Source organism: Uloborus diversus, chromosome 7, assembly GCF_026930045.1.
Source record: "Uloborus diversus isolate 005 chromosome 7, Udiv.v.3.1, whole genome shotgun sequence".
NCBI classification, from domain to species: Eukaryota; Metazoa; Arthropoda; class Arachnida; order Araneae; family Uloboridae; genus Uloborus; species Uloborus diversus.
The window spans coordinates 100,011,426-100,032,184 of NC_072737.1; the positions used below are offsets into that span (position 1 = coordinate 100,011,426).

The 20,759-nt window shown below is 32.4% G+C and overlaps 1 protein-coding gene across 1 annotated transcript in view; it reads right to left on the bottom strand.

Moving 5' to 3' along the window:
* LOC129225822 (protein FAM50 homolog) overlaps window positions 1-20,759 on the bottom strand; it is a 32,943-nt gene continuing 12,184 nt past the window's right edge. Inside the window, exons 2-6 of the mRNA XM_054860336.1 lie at window positions 17,766-17,986; window positions 13,319-13,444; window positions 7,662-7,913; window positions 4,532-4,660; window positions 1-2,590 (exon numbers count right to left, since the gene is read on the bottom strand). Coding sequence (XP_054716311.1) covers window positions 2,243-2,590; window positions 4,532-4,660; window positions 7,662-7,913; window positions 13,319-13,444; window positions 17,766-17,984 — 1,074 coding nt within the window. The 5' untranslated portion in view covers window positions 17,985-17,986 and the 3' untranslated portion in view covers window positions 1-2,242. The remainder of the gene's footprint in view (window positions 2,591-4,531; window positions 4,661-7,661; window positions 7,914-13,318; window positions 13,445-17,765; window positions 17,987-20,759) is intronic.

Below are 20,759 nucleotides of genomic sequence, written 5' to 3' on the forward strand. Positions count from 1 at the left end.
GTTACTTAAAAATACAATGTTCTCACAATTTGAACAAAGTCTTTACATATATAATATCATTTCTGAAAACTAAAAATAATATCATTTCTGAAAAACTTAAAAAAAAAAAAAAAAGAGAGGGAAAAGTTTGGCCTGCTTAACATTATATTTTTTGATCTGCATTCATTTATCTTTTTTATTTTTGCACACAAAGAATGTTTGTGAAGATCCTTCTCTTTTTAAAAAGACTACATTTTGTTCTAACGGAGGTTGCTTTGTTAGTATTTATAGTTAATGCTTGTTTTCATTAGTGATTCATAAATTTTAGACAGCCTAAATTATTTCATTTTGAATTTTATTGAAGAATGGGAATGAAATATATGGATGACAAAAATAGTAGTGGGTATAAATTAAATAAATGAATGAATTTATAATGATTAATGTTGTGTAATATAGAGTGAGACCATCAATTTATTATTTATTGCTTGGTACCTACGTGTCTCTGAATAATACTTTCAAAGCTACTTTGAATTTTCAGGGAATATAGTACTGAGTGACACTGATCAACAGTGATAAAGATAAAATACAGTCAAACCTCCCTTAACGGACACTCCCAGATAGCAGACACTCCCCGTTAGCGGACAGTTTCTGAATCCCCAGACCCTCGAGATGGGTGTATAATGTATTTCACTCCTTGTTAGCAGACAATAAATCAGTTTCATTTTATTTTTCTGTGTCTGGTGCTTTTGCTTAGCACTGCTTTTGTGGCAAGCATTTTTTCTATTCCTTTACGGTGTTCTGGGGCTAACCAGTACCGATAAAAGGGTTAACACCCCTTTTTCTATGAAAACAGGAGCTATTCAAGTCGAATGTTTTAGTCGAAGCTTATGAAAGTTTTGTTTTCATTTCATGCACGAAATTCCAGCAGAAAGCAAAAGAAAAAAATCTTTCTCCCACACAGTACCTTGCTTTATCAGTTTGCACGGGAGAGAAAAAAATACTCTTGTGAACTTAAGGGCATCCCCCCCCCCTCCTTCCTTCCTACTAGATTTTAGGAGAGTAGTGTCAGCTCCGCGTCCTTTCCCACCAGACGCTGATGAGGAATCGGCACTGTATTGCCGGATTAAGTGAAAAATAGCCGATTGAGCTACATTTTGCTACAATCTAGAACAAAAAAGATGCTGAAAATCAAGGACATTGATTCCATTGTGCTTGACTGGTTTTGTTCAGCTAGAGGAAACAATTTACACAAATGCCTTCCTATTTTATTTTCCCCAAAGATTCAGCAGATTATTTACTTTTTAGTTAAGTTCATTTATATAAGCAATACTCATTAATTAAATTTAGAACTATACACTGTATGTGTAGGTTTAAAATACAAAATTAAAATGCCATCGTAAATTCAGACTCTCCAATAGTGGACACTGCCCATTAACGGACAAAAACTTTGGTCCTGACGGTGTCTGCTATTGGGAGGTTTTACCTTATTCTAAAATAGGCAATTTGAAAAAAAATTAAACAATGATTTTAAGTTTTATTTTTAAAAGTTAGTAGTAACGAAAATTGAACCCCTATTTCCAAATGATGAATATTGTTTGAAAAAAAAAATAATTATCTTGAAAAAAAAAAAAAAAAAAAATTATGGTGCCTTATTTCAAAGATAAAGCAGTTTTAAAATTTTGTTAAAATTCCCAAGTGAGGAATGGCGTCTAAGTTGCCATCTTTCGCGGGAGGGCTAGGAATTTTTTTAGGGGAAAAAATATGCCTGTAAGTTACTTTTTTTTTAAAAAATTTAACCCCTCCCTCCATAGGTCAAATTAAAAAATTTCAGATATTATGAAGATAAGAATTTTTTCTTTGCATACTTGAATAGATGTGAACTATGACATTCTGAAATTGTAGCAGTCTTTTATAAAGTGAAATCCTTCAATATTATAAAAAAGAATGAAATTCTGATTTTTCTGAATTTTGTCATCATAAAACTATCTATATACTATTTCATACAAAATAGGTCGTTCTTAATTATCATATTGATTCTAAAGCAAATTTATTTTGAAAAAAAAAGTATTAGTACAAACATGGACACAAGAGTTTTTAGAAACTTGAACATCGTCAAAAGGGCTCTGTAAGTGTCCGATGGCTGGGAATCTTTGAATCACCACATTGTAATAAACACAATATAAAAACCTTTTTCAACTACTCAAAAATATAAAAGTGGTTTTAATAAATATTCCAAATATCTCTTAATTTCAGGAAACAAAAGTCACTTTTTCCTATCTGATATTGTGTACTTGTCATAGTTCTTGGTAGGATCATACGGCTCCCATCTAGAAGCAGGGAAAATATGCTTGTTTCTCTCATACCAACTGCGCAAGAGAACTTTGCCTGCATGAGACTCATCTTTCTCAACAGTGGCATCGCTCACAAGACGAACATCATCATGAACATCAAAGCTAAAGAGAGGACCGCTTTTCCCTCTTGCTTTGGTTACAATGAAGTCATAAAATGTGTAGTGATGTGGGATGATCAGATCTTCTTTCACGTACATCAGCTGATCCCCAGTGACGGCTCTCAACTCATGGAACTCTTTCCGCAAAATCTCCAGACATTTCTGTAAAACATCAGTACTTAAATTAATGTTTGAAATGAGAAACAGATGGAATAAAAATCCATTTCTTACTGTGAAAAAAAATTATAGAACTTATATCCCTGCATAGCAATGGTATGAAAAGAAGGTGCATTAAATAGTGTGTAAGAGTCTTTCAAAGTTCTAGGGCTGTCATATGTGATGAAAAACTTAGCTGATATGAAATAAATGTGAATACTGAATAAAGATGAAAATACATTCATGAACATGCAAAAACTATAATCACTTTCATTATCACTTTGTGATCCGGTTCACGGGCCTCTTCTGGGCTTCTGACAGCATCACTATAGTGCAGTTTAAAAGCTTTGAATGAAATTACTAATTCATGGCTGAATACAAGTACCGTATATACTAGCGTATAAGTCAACGCCCCTACTTTCAGGCGAAAAAAACAAAACCCCGGGTATAAGTCGAGTCTCTACTTTTGGAAAAAAAAAAAGGGATCGTTTCGCCGCTAATTTTGAATTTAAACGTCATAAAAAGGAGGAAAATGAAACATATTTATGTTATGTAATGAGCATATTTATGTTAAGAAAAGTCTTTCTTTTATTTTTTTGTACCAAAAGGGTTGACTTTTGCGATCACAATTTTTGTAAAGGGTTGGATTTTGCCAATACGATTTTTTTACTTGTTGCTTTTGTTTTAATTTTAGTATATCAATAAAATTTTATGCTGCAGCTATATTACATTTTTTAAAAAAATGAGCATTATTTTGCAACTATTGGGAAAACTCGCGAATACAGCGATCCCCGCACTTTTCGCATAGTCGGCGGTTTACTGTAATTATTTATTCTTTCTTTCACAGTCAGTAGTCAGACCATGAAAAATCATAGCAGAATGTTTAAGTATTTACTTTCTTAGCATCTACTTAAAAGGATTGGTAGGGAAAATGTTCATGTTTTCAAGTTTTTTTTACTACAAAAAAATCGAGGAGCATTTTCGGAAATTCTCCCCAGCGTATAAGTCGACCACCTAACTTTAAGCCTCATTTTTTGTAATAAATTTCTCGACTTATATGCAAGTATATACAGCAGTGGTGTCACTACGGGGGGAGGGGTGGTCCTAAAATGCATTTTTAAGACTAGAAATTAGAAAATTTTCCGGGGGTGTAACCCCCGACTCCGCACTTTTGTTTTTTGTACATTAGCCCACTAAAAACTTCGTTACAACACAAATGTAGTTGTTTCTGAAAATTGCATGAATATCATGATTTTATGTTTCCGTATTTTTTTTCTTTTGCATCTATAGATTGGGGGAGGGGGGGGGGGGACACCACAAATTACCACCCTGGGTGTCATCCATGCTAGGTATGCCACTGTATATGGTATTTTGCATATTCATAATAATTGCATTGGCAATATACAAACTACATTTTATTATCATTTGAAAATAAGGAACAGATCATTTGACAAAAAATTTAACTCCACAATTTCCCAAAAACAATTTAATTAAAAACCACAAATACCACCCTGGGTGTCACCCATGCTAGGTATGCCACTGTATACGGTATACAATTTTTGCATATTCATAACAATTGCATTAGCAATATACGAATTACATTTTTGAAAATAAGGAATAGATCATTTGACAAACAATTTTAAAAAATCTGTTGCTTGAAAACTAGGGGAACAAAATAAAAACTCCACCCATGGCTCAACAATGTAGGGGGCACTTGCCCCCTTTGACGCCCCCCCCCCGATTCCCCCAGATGACGCCTATGCTTTTCAGTTATTCAGGAAAAATCAATCACGTCATTTTTCAAAATTAAAAAAAAAAGAGAGAGAGAGAGAAAGAAAGAGAAAACTCAGAATGGGGGGAGTAAAAAAAATTCTTCTTTTTAACTTTATATTTGCTTTTTTGATAATCTCTTATGCTAATGATTATTTATTTTAAAATAAAACATACTTGTAGAAACTGATAGATACTATTTCCTTTTTTCATTTTGACACTGCGTCGATGTCCAGATCCATCCCAATAACTGAATGTTATTTCAATTTCTTCATTCTTTAACTTCTCTTGTTTCTGAACCCATTCCTAGAATGGATAAGAAAAAGATAAATTATAAGTATCTTAAAATCAATCTCTTAATTTAAAAAGTATAATAAGTAGTGACATGAGTACAAGAAAAAAAAACATCAAGTAAGCACAAACATGGATATATCCAGAAGGGGGCAACGGAAGGCAACTGCCTTCCTTATAAACAAGATGAGCTGATGTATACCTCACATGACTTCCTTTTTCTCCAATTTAATGTCATTTTCCCATTATTGGCAATTTTAATGTGATTCAAAAGTTTTTTACTCTCTAAATATCACCAAAATTGAAACCAGATTTTTAAAAAAGAAAAAAAAATCGCCAAATTTGTCGCCAAGTTGGCGATCAACTGCCGATAGATCGCCACGTGTCCGCCAAATTGTAACACCACTTGAGTTTACATCGAAATTAACAATGATTTCCCCCAAAAGGGGCAAAAGACCACCTTAGAAACACCCGAATGCAACCAAAAGGGGAGGTGCACAACTAGACCCCACTAGGAGTCGACGTACCAAATTTCAACTTTCTAGGATAATCAACTTTCTAGGTTGGGTTCTTGAGTTATGCGACATACATTCGCACAACCGCACATAAAGACATTATGAGAAAGCTCATTGTAACTAACTCGGAAATTGTCAAAATGGATATTTCACGTGTCTATACGTTCTTAGGCACTTTTCCACGTGTGGTCGAGTCGAAAAACAAAATTTAACATTCATTCGTGGGCGAGTAAAATGGAAATTTAGGTCGATTTTTGAGTGAAATATTTTTTGCGAATACAATACTTCCTTTTTTGTAAAAGGAAGTAAAAATATTTAAAATTTAAACAGAAAAAAATGAGTAACTCACAGTTGCTTCAATTTCTAAATTTATTGATGAGTTTGGCTCTTACAATGACTTTGTCTGATTTTGAAAGTGTTTAGCTATTCTTTGGGAGCTTATTGAAAAAGAAAGTAAAGAGTGTCGAGTTGGGTTAATATTCAAGGGCGCCCATATGCAAAATTGTAAGGGGGGACTCAGATATTTTCCCCATGGTTTAGCTCGGTATTTTCCCTGTGGAAACCGATCTCAGGACAGATTAGTCGTTAAAATTTGAAATTTTTAATAACTTATTCATTAATGACTGGAGAAGAAATGTTTTTACATTTTCAAAAAGAAAAAAGTACTAAAGGCAAGGAAATTCTAATTTCTAGGGGGGGGGGGGCTTGAGCCCCCACTTAACCCCCTATACGGGCTTCCATGTTAATATATCAATGAAGATAACGCAAGATAATACAGCATGAAAAAAACTTGTTTTTCACAAACTCCCCGCAAAAAAATGTTCCTATTTTTGGAAAAGTGTTATTACACATACACCAAAAAAAGGTATAAATTAAAAAAGATTTTTACTCCCCAATGTACTTTCCAGGAATTATTTCTGCTATATATTTATTACTTACTTATAATATTAAATTTTTAATCCTTAATTTCTTCATCATGAAATGCAAGTTAAATAAGTAAATATGCACATACAGTAGGATTTTTTCTTTTTAGCGTAGTCGTCATCTGTACTGATTTTTAAATGACATAAAATATTTTGAAAATGAGACAAATTTATTAATTACTGGAAGAAAAAAAACCACTTTATCGTAGAACATAAAAGTAAATAAGCTTTGAAGCAGAGTGTGGGTATATAAATAAAATTATTAAATGGTGACATGAATAACATGAATGTCAAGTTTTGTGACAAATGGTTTAGTAGATTTTCGTGCAAAATGATGGGACATATGCGCCTATGTGATCCATAACAGGAGCCAAACTACAAACATTATATTTAATCTTCAATTAAAAAGTAATCTTGACTAAAAGTAGAAGCATGACAGTACAAATGTGATGCTTTCAACTGATGTATTTCATTTGAGAAGTTTTCAAAATAAAATTATAAGCATACTTCTTTTGCTAATATATGGAGATTATGATGTCTCAATAACATAGAAAAAATATAACTAATAAACTATTTGTGATCAATAATTTATAAAATAAATTTTGAACTTAAGGGATACATATGCTCCCTCCCAAGTGAAAAACCAATGTAAATAAAGCACAAGTTATCATGAAAATACAGCATATAGCCAGGGGCGTGCACAGGGGGGGGGGGGAGAAGAAATATCTGTTGGCTCGGGCTCGAGCCTGAAGGTTCCCCAATATTTTTAACATTAGGAGTAAAATATAGGGGTAAACAATATGGAGGACTGCCCGGAAAAGTCATTTGTGACAGCCCCTGCACACAGCTATTGGAATGGCTATATGTTGCCTTTTCGTGAGAATTTTTGCTTTATTTGTGTTGGTTTTTCACTTTAATCTCATTGCAGCACGAATATTTGCTCATTTTTGATTTAATATATGTTCTATGGACCTTATAGGAACAAGTATGCCATTAAAGTACTCATGGGAAATGCAAATGCATGAAAAGAAACCAGAGTCAAATCTTCCAATAATACTAGCAGTGAAACCAAAGAAAGAAACCTGTTGTTCAGACAAAATGCAAGACTTTTTTGCACCACTTATGCAGGGGTGCCCCCCCCCCAAGAGCAAGGGCACTCCCAAATACCAAAACACCCCCAAAAGTAAGACGCCCCCCCCCCCCCAGGTGAGCACCCCTAACTTATGATCACAGTTGAAAAACATCTTGCAAACCTTTTTTCACAGAAAAAGGGACAAAACGGACCTTTATTTGAAAAAGAAGCTTTCAAGGAGCTAAGATATACATTTTTTTTTAAACACAGGTGTGTTTAAAAAAAAAAAAAAAAAAAAAAAAAAAAAAAAAAAAGAGAGACCAATTAGAAGACTGCTCCCTACATTTTAACAACAAACTAATGTAAACTAAACAACATTTGTACTGCAAGGACAAGATTCTTTTTTTTTTACAAAATTAATAGTAAATGATATAAAAAATTAAAAAGAAATTTTCGCAGTAAACAATAACATTTTCAGTTTGTACAATTTATGTAAAAGATTTTACTTGACGTAATTCTTCTCGTAATCTTCTTTCCTCCTCCTCCCTTTCTCTGTCAGGCAAGAAGCTTGTGTCGACATCAGGATTCTTAGAAATTTTCTTTTTCTTTACAACAGGTTGATTAGAATCTGTTTCCGAGTCTCTACTGTCTTGGTCATCATTTGTAAAATGGTCATGGTCCTCCTTATCTTCCAACTCCTTGTCTTGTTCTTCCTCTTCTTCCTCCTCATCATCAAACCGGAATGACAACGCTGCAATCTAGCAGATATTGGCACTTTAATAATACTGATTAAATATTTTATTTAATTAGTAAGAGTGTAACACTGTATTAATATCTACAGTTTTTTTTAGCAGAGGCCTGTCTTTTTCCCCAATACTTGTACTTTAAGTTTCCAATTCATTTTTTGTGAAATTATAATTAGTTTTTAAAATTAAACTGATTATCTATTAAGTTACTTTCTTATGAAAAAATAATTTTAAAAAATGGGAACATATGGGGGCATTAATTAATACTGTTGGCATAGCATGAATTTAATTTCTGAAAAATAAATAAATAAATACAATAAAAAATAAATTAAGTAACTTAAGACTATCTTTTCTTTATAAAAATGAATGCTGATAATTTTTGAGTGAGTCATTTTTGAAATTAAGATTTTTATTAAGGTGTGTTCTGCAGCCATTTACAATATTTATGGTTCATTACTTTAAATCGACCTTTTCTAACAGTGATTAAATTGGTTTACTGCATCGTTTGACAAATCTATAAATCGAAATATTAATAATTTTAAATGCTAACAAAAATGTTAATATGTTTGCAATTCCATTTAAATTTATATGAATATAATTGTACTGAAAAAGCACTCTTTTTTGCAAGGCATTATTTTTTGTGGTTTTCATGAGCCCGTCATAGTTGCAAAAAATTAAGCCTCGCAAAATATTTCTACTTTATTTATATAATCTACCAACTTCCACACTGAACATGTAAAATTGGCGATATTTGCACCTCAAAAAATCACCAATATCTTCATTTTTGCAAAAATAAGTGATTTTACAGTATAAAAAACAAATTTCAATTTTTGGTTTTAATTATTATTTACAAATTATCTCGGTTTTTAACTTTAGATTTTTTTTAGAGAGAAAAACTTTTCAAGATCTTTTAGGAAAGTTGAGAGAATTTAGGAGATTTTCCCATTTATTTTGGGAGTTAATGAGAACAGCTCCAAATTCTTAAGCCTCCCACCGTTCATCTGAATGAATTATGATTCATCTGGATATCTAAAAGGCATGATAAAAAGAAATCAGCAGTGTTATACTCCTTTAGGAAATATTAAGCATCTTTGAAAGTCTTTGAAATCTAAAAGCAAAAATTAAGCAATTTTGAGCAGGGTCTGAGTATTGAAAAGAAGCTTGAGCTTCCTCTCAGAACTTTAGGGAGCCTAAATTTCACTCTAAAACTGGGTTTAACAAGTCCAGTTTCTGCTTTTGACTGTGTTTCTTAAAGATATAGCAAACATATGAACTTGCTAAACGAAAATGTTTGAAATAATTAAATTACAGGGCTCCCAACACATTTTAGCCATAGAAAAGGGTAAAAGAGGACCAATTTGAATCAAAAAGGGGTCCAAAGAGGACCAGTTAGGATTAAAAAGAGGACCTTGGGAGGACCGCTCATAATTAAACCCAGGGAAGAACTAAAGGCAAATTAGCTGCCTGGCACCAAATACGTGAAGATACTTCGTTAATTAATCATAATAATGATTTTTAATGATAAATCCTTATCACCTTCTGCACAACTGACTTTTTTATACATTGAAGTATATTATTTACAAACATTTGGATGGGGGGGGGGGGTATAAGCAAGCATGTAACTAACTATCTTACAGAGTAACTTTAATTGTAAAATAAATTTTCTACTAATTAACAGGTAAAAATTGACTAATTAAAAATAATCACCTAAGTGACCGATGAATCAGTGCATACCTAATAAAGACCTTTTAGATACAGTTATTACAGTAAACACCTTAGCACATAGTAGTTTACAAAATTTTTCACATAACCAGTTTAAAGGGAATGGGGTGATTTAATTCATTCAAACTACTACTTTTAGTCATTGAAATGGATAGAATGAGGAAAAAAATAACATGGACCCAGAAAATACTTTCATTTTTCCAACAGTTTTTTTTTTAATTAATTTTTTTAAATGTCCGATTTTTCAAACAAGGCGTGGCCTTTATGACGTCACAAATGATGCACTTTGGCTTATCTTTCTACCGCGTTTCCACGTTATGATAATCAAGCAGCGAATTAAAATTGCGCTCTACGTTTGCTATCAACCATATCGTTGCCAATGCACGTGAGTAAAGATGCGAATTAAATGTTTTGTACTGTGAATGGCAACACTGAATGGCATTTCATCATTTGATTTCACGCGACAGAAGTGTAAACAATGAAAGCGCACCGATTTAAGTAATTTTTTAAAAATATTAAGCTTAAAGAAATTATTTAAAAAATGGTCAGATCCTATGTTTTTAAGCATGCTCTTTCAGAAAAAAAAATACTTTTAAAATTTTGGAAATGACCCCATTCATTTTGATATAAGGTACAGCAATAAATTAATTGTAAAATAAATTTTCTACTAATTAACAGGTAAAAACTGGCTAATTAAAAATAATCACCTAAGTGACCGATGAATTAGTGCATATACCTAATAAAGACTTTTTAGATACAGTTATTAGTAAACACCTTAGCAGACAGTAGTTTACAAAATTTTTCACATAACCAGTTTAAAGAGAATTCATTTTGATATAAGGTACCGCAAAACAAGAAAATATAGTTTAGAGGCAAGGAGGTCCCCTCCCCCTCCACAGCCCTTGGTTTTTACACATATTTCCAGCCTAAATATATGGTAAGTTTATATATATATGAGAGTTTATGACCAAACACCAAAGCAGGAGGTAATTTCTGGCTACACTACTGACTGATTAAGCTCAAAAATATTAGAGGATTGCAAATCATTTATTAGTATGCTAAGCGTCCAAATCATTTCTTCATATGTATGTATTAGTCGTTCGCGCACCAAAAAATATTGTAACTGTCTTCATGTATATATAAAAATTAGTGAGAAAGAAAATTTTTTATTAATATCACTACACCCAAAAATATACAAATGCTGCTCAAGCGATAAATACACTGAATGTAAATTTGAGCCTGCTTTTACTGGATAAATTAATGTAATAAATAAATGTGTAATTTCAAATTCATAGGGCTATATTTTCAATTTGAAAATACTCATTATGAATATTTTATAAAAAATAAGGATACCAAGTTTTAGTTTTTAAAAATAAAATTAAATAATATAATTTGAGGTAGCACATTTCAAAACAGCTTCCAATTTTCAAAAATATAAAAATAATTACAAGAATAAAAAGGATTGAAATCTTGAACACGAGAATCAAATTTTCGCAAAGTATGTTCACTGTTGGTATAATTTCCAAAAAAAAAAAAAAAAAAATTCTCTAAAATTAAACAGGATTAAAATTGAACATAAAATACTAGTCTGAGATAGAATATGTGAAAATAACATTCGATTGCGCAAAATATCAAAATATGTACAAGATGCAAAAAGATTGAAATCTCAAGCACAAGAAGCAATTCTTCGCGAAGTTGGAGTAAGTCTAATCTATTAAAATTAAACAAAAAATAAGCTAATCTGTGGTAGGGATGTCAAAATAACTTCCGATTGCCAAAAATATCAAAACATAAACAAGATGCAAAAGGATTGAAATCTCAAACACGACAAGCAATTTTCCGCGAAGTGCGAGTAAGTTCAATGTCGCCATGGTTTCGAAAAAAAAGTAGTTTATTATCTATTAAAATTAAACAAAAAAAAGCTAATCTATGGTGGAGTGTGTCAAAATAACTTCCGAATGCCAAAAATGTCAAAATATGTACAAGATGCAAAAAGATTGAAATCTCAAACACAAGAAGCAATTTTCGGCAAAGTGCAAGTTAGTTAAATGTTGCCATGGTTTCGAAAAAAAAGTAGTTTATTATTTATTAAAATTAAACAAAAAATAAGCTAATCTATGGTGGAGTGTGTCAAAATAACTTCCGATTGCCAAAAATATCAAAACATTAACAAGATGCAAAAGGATTGAAATCTCAAACACGACAAACAATTTTCCGCGAAGTGCGAGTAAGTTCAATGTCGCCATGGTTTCGAAAAAAAAGTAGTTTATTATCTATTAAAATTAAACAAAAAATAAGCTAATCTATGGTGGAGTGTGTCAAAATAACTTCCGATTGCCAAAAATATCAAAATATGTACAAGATGCAAAAAGATTGAAATCTCAAACACGACAAGCACTTTCCGCGAAGTGCGAGAAAGTTCAATGTTACTATGGTTCCAAAAATAAAAAAGTTAATTGTCTATTAAAATTAACCAAAAAATAAGCTAATCTAAGGAGGTGTTATGTCAAAATAACTTCCGATTGCCAAAAATATCAAAATATTTACAAGATGCAAAAAGATTGAAATCTCAAAACCCAGCAATCAATTTTCGGCGAAATCCAAGAAAGTTTGATGTTACCATGGTTCCGAAAAAAAAAGTAGTTTATTATCTATCGGAATTAAACATAAAATAAGCTAATCTAAGTTAATGTTAAAATAACTTCTGATTTTAAAAACATCAAAATATTAACAAGATGCAAAAAGATTGAACTTGCAAACGCAGGAAGTAATTTTTGGCGATGCTACATATCGAACACAAGTTCAGAAAATTGCACCGATGAAACATTCTAGATTTTTTTCAAGGTTTTTCAAGGGCGTACGAACTTGTGAGAAATTTCGGTAGCAAAATGCTTTGATTTGACGCCATAACTCCTCCCCCAAACCTCTCCATTTGCTAGATTTACATGTTACAGCAATTGAAGGAGGAGTAATGACGTCAATCTGAAGCGAAATAATACCAGAAAGTCAGGTTCAATAGAAATAGGGCGTAACAAACGTCAGCACACAGTATCTTTTAATATAATGAAAATTTTTAAAATCTGATTTTTAAATAAAAATAATATAAAAACGGACTAAACGGACCAAAATGTTAAAAAGCGGTCTAAAGCGGACTTTAACCTAAAAAACGGACTTTGGCGGGAAAAGCGGACCATTTGGGAGCCCTGAAATTATTGAAAGTGAGGACACATTTGATAAAATGTATCTACAAACTAGATCTTCAAATGTGGGATTTGATTCAACTCTGTTACAATGTACTTTTAAGACATTTAATTTCCTTTGTGAAGTGTTATATATGATTCAAAATGTTACAACCCAAATTTGCTGAGCATTCAAGTGCAACATATGTAATAAACAAAATTTCTGTCAGTCGATAAAGTGGAATAAACATAACTCTGAATTCTGCTGGGCCTCTTAGCATTAGTTAGTGTCGTATCAATGTGCATAGAATGTTTAGAAAAATTTCCCCAAACAAAAAGGGGCTTCATTTTGAGGCCCAGCTTCCCCTAATTTCCTAATTTCAGAGGTTAATCGGCCCCTGATTTTGAGCACTCTACAAGACCTGATTTAAATTCTTCAAATCACAATAAAAATAAAGGTACTATTGTAGCAAACAGCGTTGCTAAATCAAAAAGAGTACAGAACTGCTAAGCCACCTGCCGTTTTTGCCTTTCTTTTGCCTCCTGTTTCTCTCTTATCTCTTTCTGCCTTTGTAATTCCTTCTCATGTTGCTTTTGGGCCAGCTGCCTTTCTCTTTCTTTAACCACATCTTCTTGCTTGGCCTATAATAAATCATTAACAAGTTAAACTAAGCAAATAAATACATCAATAAACATTTTCTAAAGTTACAATATACTTTAAACTGTTACTTGCCTGACAGGCACAACATAAACTCATCTATATCAAGTGAAATGCAGTATATTCAGGCCTGGCTCCTGGGGTAAGCGACCGCCTAGCGTGGCAGATTTTAGGGGCGGCAAATTTCAAAATTGAAACTTTTAAAAAAAAGTTCTAATATACGTTTCAGTGCCATGAGATATGTAGCTTCAATGTTTAAAAAAATAATAATTTAGAGTTTGTACCAGTGTTTGAATATGCAAAACATAGTTTGGAATTCAACTAGAAATTCAGTTTAATTTGAGAGACAGCAAATTATGCGATTTAAAAGGCTTTGGAAAACATTAATACATGTTTCAGTGCCAAAAAATGAGTACCAATGTTTGGACTTTGGATATGCAAAAATTAGTTTGGAATTTAACTAGAAACTTATTTTAATTTTAAGGGCGGCAAATTACTTGATTTGTTTATCAGCTATTTGTTCAGCAGCTTTGCACGGTTTACCTCGAAAATAAAAATTATGTCAAGTGAGGCATGTTCAACAACTGGGCTTAAATAATAGAAGAAAAAATATACTGTAAAATTTCCAGTAAAAAAATCATTCTTAAATTTTGTTAACGGTTAATCTTTAAGTTCTGAATAAATTAAACACAACCCTACAATAATACAACTAAAATCCTTGATTATTTTATGCTGGCAGTACAAAAAAAAAAAGAGCCCAAAATATGCAAAAGGGAGAATTTTTACCACAAAACAAAAGCAAGAATTTCGTTTGTTCACATTCGAGAAAAAAATGGCAGCAGATCCAAAATGATTTTATTCACGTTAAATCAAACTGAGCTCGTTGGCAAACAAAAAATTTCTGACTTGATATGGATGTTCCATTAGGCTTAAAAACGCTTATAACTCTTTCCCTTGTGATATACAGCTTTGTTCTTTTTTTTTTTTTTTTTTTGAAATTGGAAGGAAGTAAATCAATTTGAGGGATATTTTTCGGGGGCTTTTGAATGAGACCTATGTAAAGAGAGTTGGAGGAACTAATGTCATGTACCCCACCCTTGGCGACTTTTTACTGTTGGCGCCAAGAAAACAATGTATGACGACATATGTCATACATCGTTCTTAGTGATGCTTTTTTAGCGCCAACAAGAAAAATTCAGATAAAAGAACATGATCAAAGCACTTCAGAAGACAATATATACAAAAACATAAAACCACAGCAAAATAACATCGCAAATATTCAAAAACACCAGAAACTAGAAAGTTTTTGAACACAAAGAGAAATTACAAGTAGGTATTTAAAACGCTTAAATTAACAAATTATTATCACAGCTCACCAAAGAAATATGTACCAATAGAAACAAAAGCTATTTTCCAACATGCATTTCCTCAAACAAAAACAATTCGCATACTCTACTAAAAAAAAGCAAAGCGATTCAATATGCGATGTTTAAAGCAGAAAACATCCCCAAAATATAACTATTTCAGTCAAAAAAATGCTTAGTTATTCAAATTTTGATGTATGAAAAGTAAAAATGTCTCGACAGACCATCCCAAACATAAACAATACAAAAATACCATACATTTATTTGCTATCCAAAAATGCTTTCAAAATACCTACTAAAAATATCTACTATATTTTACATAAAATAACACCTTCATATTTTTATAAAATCGTAGATTCAACTTATTTTCAGAAATTTGGTACCTAAAGGAGGCACGCTTACAGAATATGCTTGAATAGTTCTTGGCATCGATAAGAATTAACTTTTAGAATAAAATAAGTGTACTCTTTTTGTAAAATAAATTTATATGCAGTAAATATAAAGTTAAAAACTACAAGAAACCCTCAAGATTTTGTAAAAACAAAGAATTTCGGAAGTGTGAGTTTTTGTTTTTTAAATTCTAAATTAAAAACTTACGTTTTTGTTGTATAAATCCTCACCCTAAGTCTGAAACACAACATATGAAACAATGCGCCTTATCAAGACACGCCCAAAGTTGGGTTTTACTCTTAATTAACGGTCAAGTTTAAAGAAACTGGCATTTTCTAATATGTATTCATCAAAACACAACTACTGAATCTAAACCAACACAAAATAAGCTCTCCTATAAGGTATATTGCACGAAAAAACGAAGATCTATCCAACGGTGACCGCAAACAAGTAAACAAGTTTGAACAGATATAAGATTGCCTTCGGGTTGCCAAACACAGGTTAGTTTAGCCAGGGATACCATGCTTAAAAAGTTATCGACTCATTGGCGAGAAGAGATTCCAAAGAGAGTAAATAATAATTCCCAATCTAATTTCCAATCTAATAATTCCCAATTATTAGAGATTCCAAACCCCTCCCAACATTGTTTTAAAAAATGGTAGGTTCTTATTTATTTAGTTTTAAATTACGATTGGGAGAAAAGCTATGTTACAAGATAACTTTTAATCTACCAGTCTATCTGGAGTATTTGATACCGGAAAGCAGTGTTACGGCTGGGATATAAGTCAGGATTTTATTTCTTTGTTTATTACCGATTTGTATTTGAATAACTTACTTTAGAAAGAGCAATGGAGGGGGGGGGGAGGGGGTGGCACTTATCAACCTCGCCTAGGGTGGCAAAACTACTAGAGCCGGTCCTGAGTATAGTCCCGATTTAATGATTGTCAAGTGACTAGAAAATGTTATCGTTAAATCCTAGGACGTTAAGTCGAAAAGTATAAACTTTGAATGTAGTCAAATCCGGACCAGTGAAATGGATCATTAAATTGAGGAAATCGTTAAATCCGACATCGTTAAATTGAAGTTACACTGTACTTCAAATGCAAAGTTTTAATAATATGTTCATTACACTAATTTTTACAAAGATACGTATTTTGGGATGCTTAAAACTAAAATTAAAATGTAATATAGAAAAATAATACTACAGGTTTTTGAATATAGGTTTAAAAACTTTTAGGAAATTGCTAAAAAAAAGTAATTCCTTTATTACTTAATGTCTCAATATAGATACTACAATCTTTATTTCAATAACACTAGAAAAGAATCTAGCATCTTTTTTTATTAAGGTTGCCTTTTTTTGTGCAATGTCTATTGTTTTTGCCAGAAGAAACTATAGTGGAGCTTCAGAAATCCAAACCCCAAAGATCCAAAATTCTGGATAGTCCAAACAGCTTTTGAGGTGAAGGTCTAAAGTGAGATTTGAAAAAAGGAAAAATTTAAAACTACAATTGAAAAATGAAAGCTCTTTTAGTAAATATTTGAATATATTGTTTAGTACAGCTGTATACCTTAAGTGTACAATTTAATTCAGTAAACTTTTCATGGCATAACAAACTATTTTAAATAATATACTTTCACATGGTTAAAAGTTACCCTGAGAATCAGGCTAACTTTGAGCCAGGTTAACATTGATTTTGACTGGTTATAATAATTATTATTTCTTAATTTTGCATAACTACACAATACTTTAGGAGTTTTTCTTTTGTTTAATGCCAATAAGTGCAACTATCCCATTAAAATAGGCATCAGGTAGTTAAAAATGGAGAAAATGATTCGCAAAGTAGCATAAAAACTGAAGGGAACTTTTTAAAACTGTACAGTGTGTGTGTGTCTAAGTGTAAGGATAAAGCTAACTAATTGTTGACATACATAACCAGCTGGTGGCCTGGGGATAAGGCACTGGTCTTCTACGCCTTGAACCCGGGTTCTGACCTGAGGTGGTCAGTAGGTGGATTTTCGAGATGCAGAAAATCATCAGCGCCCATGTTGTATGATTATGCAGCATGTAAAAGGCTTTAAAATGTTTGGCTTTGAGTTTCTTCAGCAAAATTTAAGTCCTAGTGCAATTTTGAATCGAAGATATCCCATATGCCTCCTTCTGGTGTAAACTGGGTGTCAAAACTACTTATGTCATGCATCAGCGCCTTAATGGTGGCACATCAAAGACTCATGCCTTGCCGGGAAGTGCACGAGGTCTGGTAAAAGCCAAATGGCCTTACACAAACCCATTGGAAAAAAAAATTGCTGACGCAGAAAAGCTTATGAGTATGTTATATTTCACATATTTGAAAATAATAAAAGATGACTTAATTAAATACAAATGTAAGATTGTATAAACTGATAAAAAAAGGTATTGAGCAATATGAAATTCTAAGTATTGCTGATAATCATATAAAAGAATTGTTTTTGAAAACATGATTTTTGTGAAAGGGCATTCCGAGTTCCCAAATTATACCCTGTATATACTCTTGAAAACTGATATATGTTTTACCTTCATTTCATCCAAAGTAACCAATCCTATCGTACTTGACTTGAGTTGCTGCTCTACTGCATCATAGTGTGCAGCAAACTTATTTTCAATGTCTGACAACTTCATTTCTTCTTCAATTTTTCTTTTCCTGTGCTCTAATTCTTCCAAAGCCTTCTCTCGTTTTTTCTTCAACTGCAATGCTCTACCAGCTTCACTAGCTGCACCCTTGTACAGTGCCATGGCTAAAAACAACACACACATATATATATATAAATATATACCAGTGTTGGGCATCAACTAAAAAAATCAACTAAATTTGTAATTGATTAATTAGTTGACTAAAGTAATCTGACTCCCATTTAGTTCAGACTAATATTTTAAAAATTTAATTCAATTGCAGACGAAGATTAACGTTAGTTTAAACTAACTCGTTAGTTGACTAAAAAAACTAATTTAGTTCAGATTGATTTAGTTCAGATTAAATTAATCAGATTGAATTTAGTCAGACTAAAAGTAATCAGATTAAAAGTAATCAAATTGATTTGATTACTTTTTTAATTCAGATTACATTCGTAAAATATAAATATCACATGAACAGAGGCACTTTTGTATTTCTACGTGTATATATATATTTATGCAAGCATACACGAGTTAATGCGTGTACATACGACTACGTGCGGGTATATACGTATATAAACGTGTTATCCCGCGTATGTTCGTGTATGTTCGTGTTCGGAGGTATATTTGAAATTTTAAGTAAATATACATATTTATGTGTGCATACACCAGTAAATACGTGTATATACGAGTATGTACGTGTATATAAGAGTATGTACGTGTACACATAAGAATATGCGTCTAGATACGTGTTACCCCGAGTATACTCATGTAAAATGGTACATTTGTATTTCTACGTCATATTCCAGTGTGCGTATACGAGAAAGTACGTGTATATACATGTATGTTCGTGCACACACGAGAATATGCTTATAGATATGTGTTACCCCGAATTTACTCGTGTAAAGAGGTACATTTCTATTTAAACGTGTATATACATATTTATGCAGGCATATACGAGAAAATACGCGTATATACGAGTAAGTACGTGCACACACGACAATAGGCTTATAGATACGTGTTTAACCCGAGTATACTCGTGTTAGATGGCACATTTGTATTTCTACGTGTATGCATATTTATGCGTTTATAAGCGAGTAAATACGTGTATATACGAGTATGTACGTGTACACACGATTATGCGTATAGATACGTGTTACCCCGAGTATACTCGTGTACAGAGGTAAATTTGCTTTTAATTGTGTATATACATATTTATGCGTGCACACAAGCGAAGATACGTGTATATACGTGTACACATGAGAATATACGTACAGATATGTGTTACCCCGAGTATACTCGTGTAAAGAGGTACATTTGTATTTCTACGTTTATATACATATTTAAGCGTGCATATACGAGAAAGTACGTGTATATACGAGTATGTTCGAGTACACACGAGAATATGCATATAGATACCTGTTAACCCGAGTATACTCGTGTACAGAGGTAAATTTCTATTTAAACGTGTACATACATATTTATGCAGGCATATACGAGAAAATACATGTATATACGAGTAAGTACGTGCACACATGATAATAGGCTTATAGATACGTGTTTAACCCGAGTATACTCGTGTAACATGGCACATTTGTATTTCTACGTGTATGTGCATATTTATGCGTTTATAAACGAGTAAATTTGTGTATATACGAGTATGTACGTGTACACACGATTATGCGTAGAGATACGTGTTACCCCGAGTATACTCGTGTACAGAGGTAAATTTGCTTTTAATTGTGTATATACATATTTATGCGTGCACACAAGCGAAGATACGTGTATATACGTGTATACATGAGAATATGCGTATAGATATGTGTTACCCCGAGTATACTCGTGTAAAGAGGTACATTTGTATTTCTACGTTTATATACATATTTAAGCGTGCATATACGAGAAAGTACGTGTATATACAAGTATGTTCGAGTACACACGAGAATATGCATATAGATACGTGTTAACCCGAGTATACTCGTGTACAGAGGTAAATTTCTATTTAAACGTGTATATACATATTTATGCAGGCATATACGAGAAAATACGTGTATATACGAGTAAGTACGTGCACACATGATAATAGGCTTATAGATACGTGTTTAACCCGAGTATACTCGTGTAACATGGCACATTTGTATTTCTACGTGTATGTGCATATTTATGCGTTTATAAACGAGTAAATTTGTGTATATACGAGTATGTACGTGTACACACGATTATGCGTAGAGATACGTGTTACCCCGAGTATACTCGTGTACAGAGGTAAATTTGCTTTTAATTGTGTATATACATATTTATGCGTGCACACAAGCGAAGATACGTGTATACATGAGAATATGCGTATAGATATGTGTTATCCCGAGTATACTCGTGTAAAGAGGTACATTTGTATTTCTACGTTTATATACATATTTAAGCGTGCATATACGAGAAAGTACGTGTATATACAAGTATGTTCGAGTACACACGAGAATATGCATATAGATACGTGTTAACCCGAGTATACTCGTGCACAGAGGTGAATTCGTATTTAATCTAGTACATGCACTTTTATGCGTGCATATACGAGAAAAGACAAGTATATACGAGTAAGTTCATGTACGCACGAGAATATGCGTATAGATACGTGTTTAACCCGAGTATACTCGTGTACAGAGGTAAATTTGTACTTGTACGTTAAAATACATATTTATGCGTGCATACACGAGTTATACGTGTATATACGAGTAAGTACGTGTATATACGAGTATTTTTGTGCATATACGTGTATATACGTGTTGACTCGACGATATTCGTGTATACATGTAATTTTGTATTTCTACGTGTATATACCTACAAGTACGTGTGAACACAAGTAAATATGTGTATATACGATACATATTTGTAAACACGAGT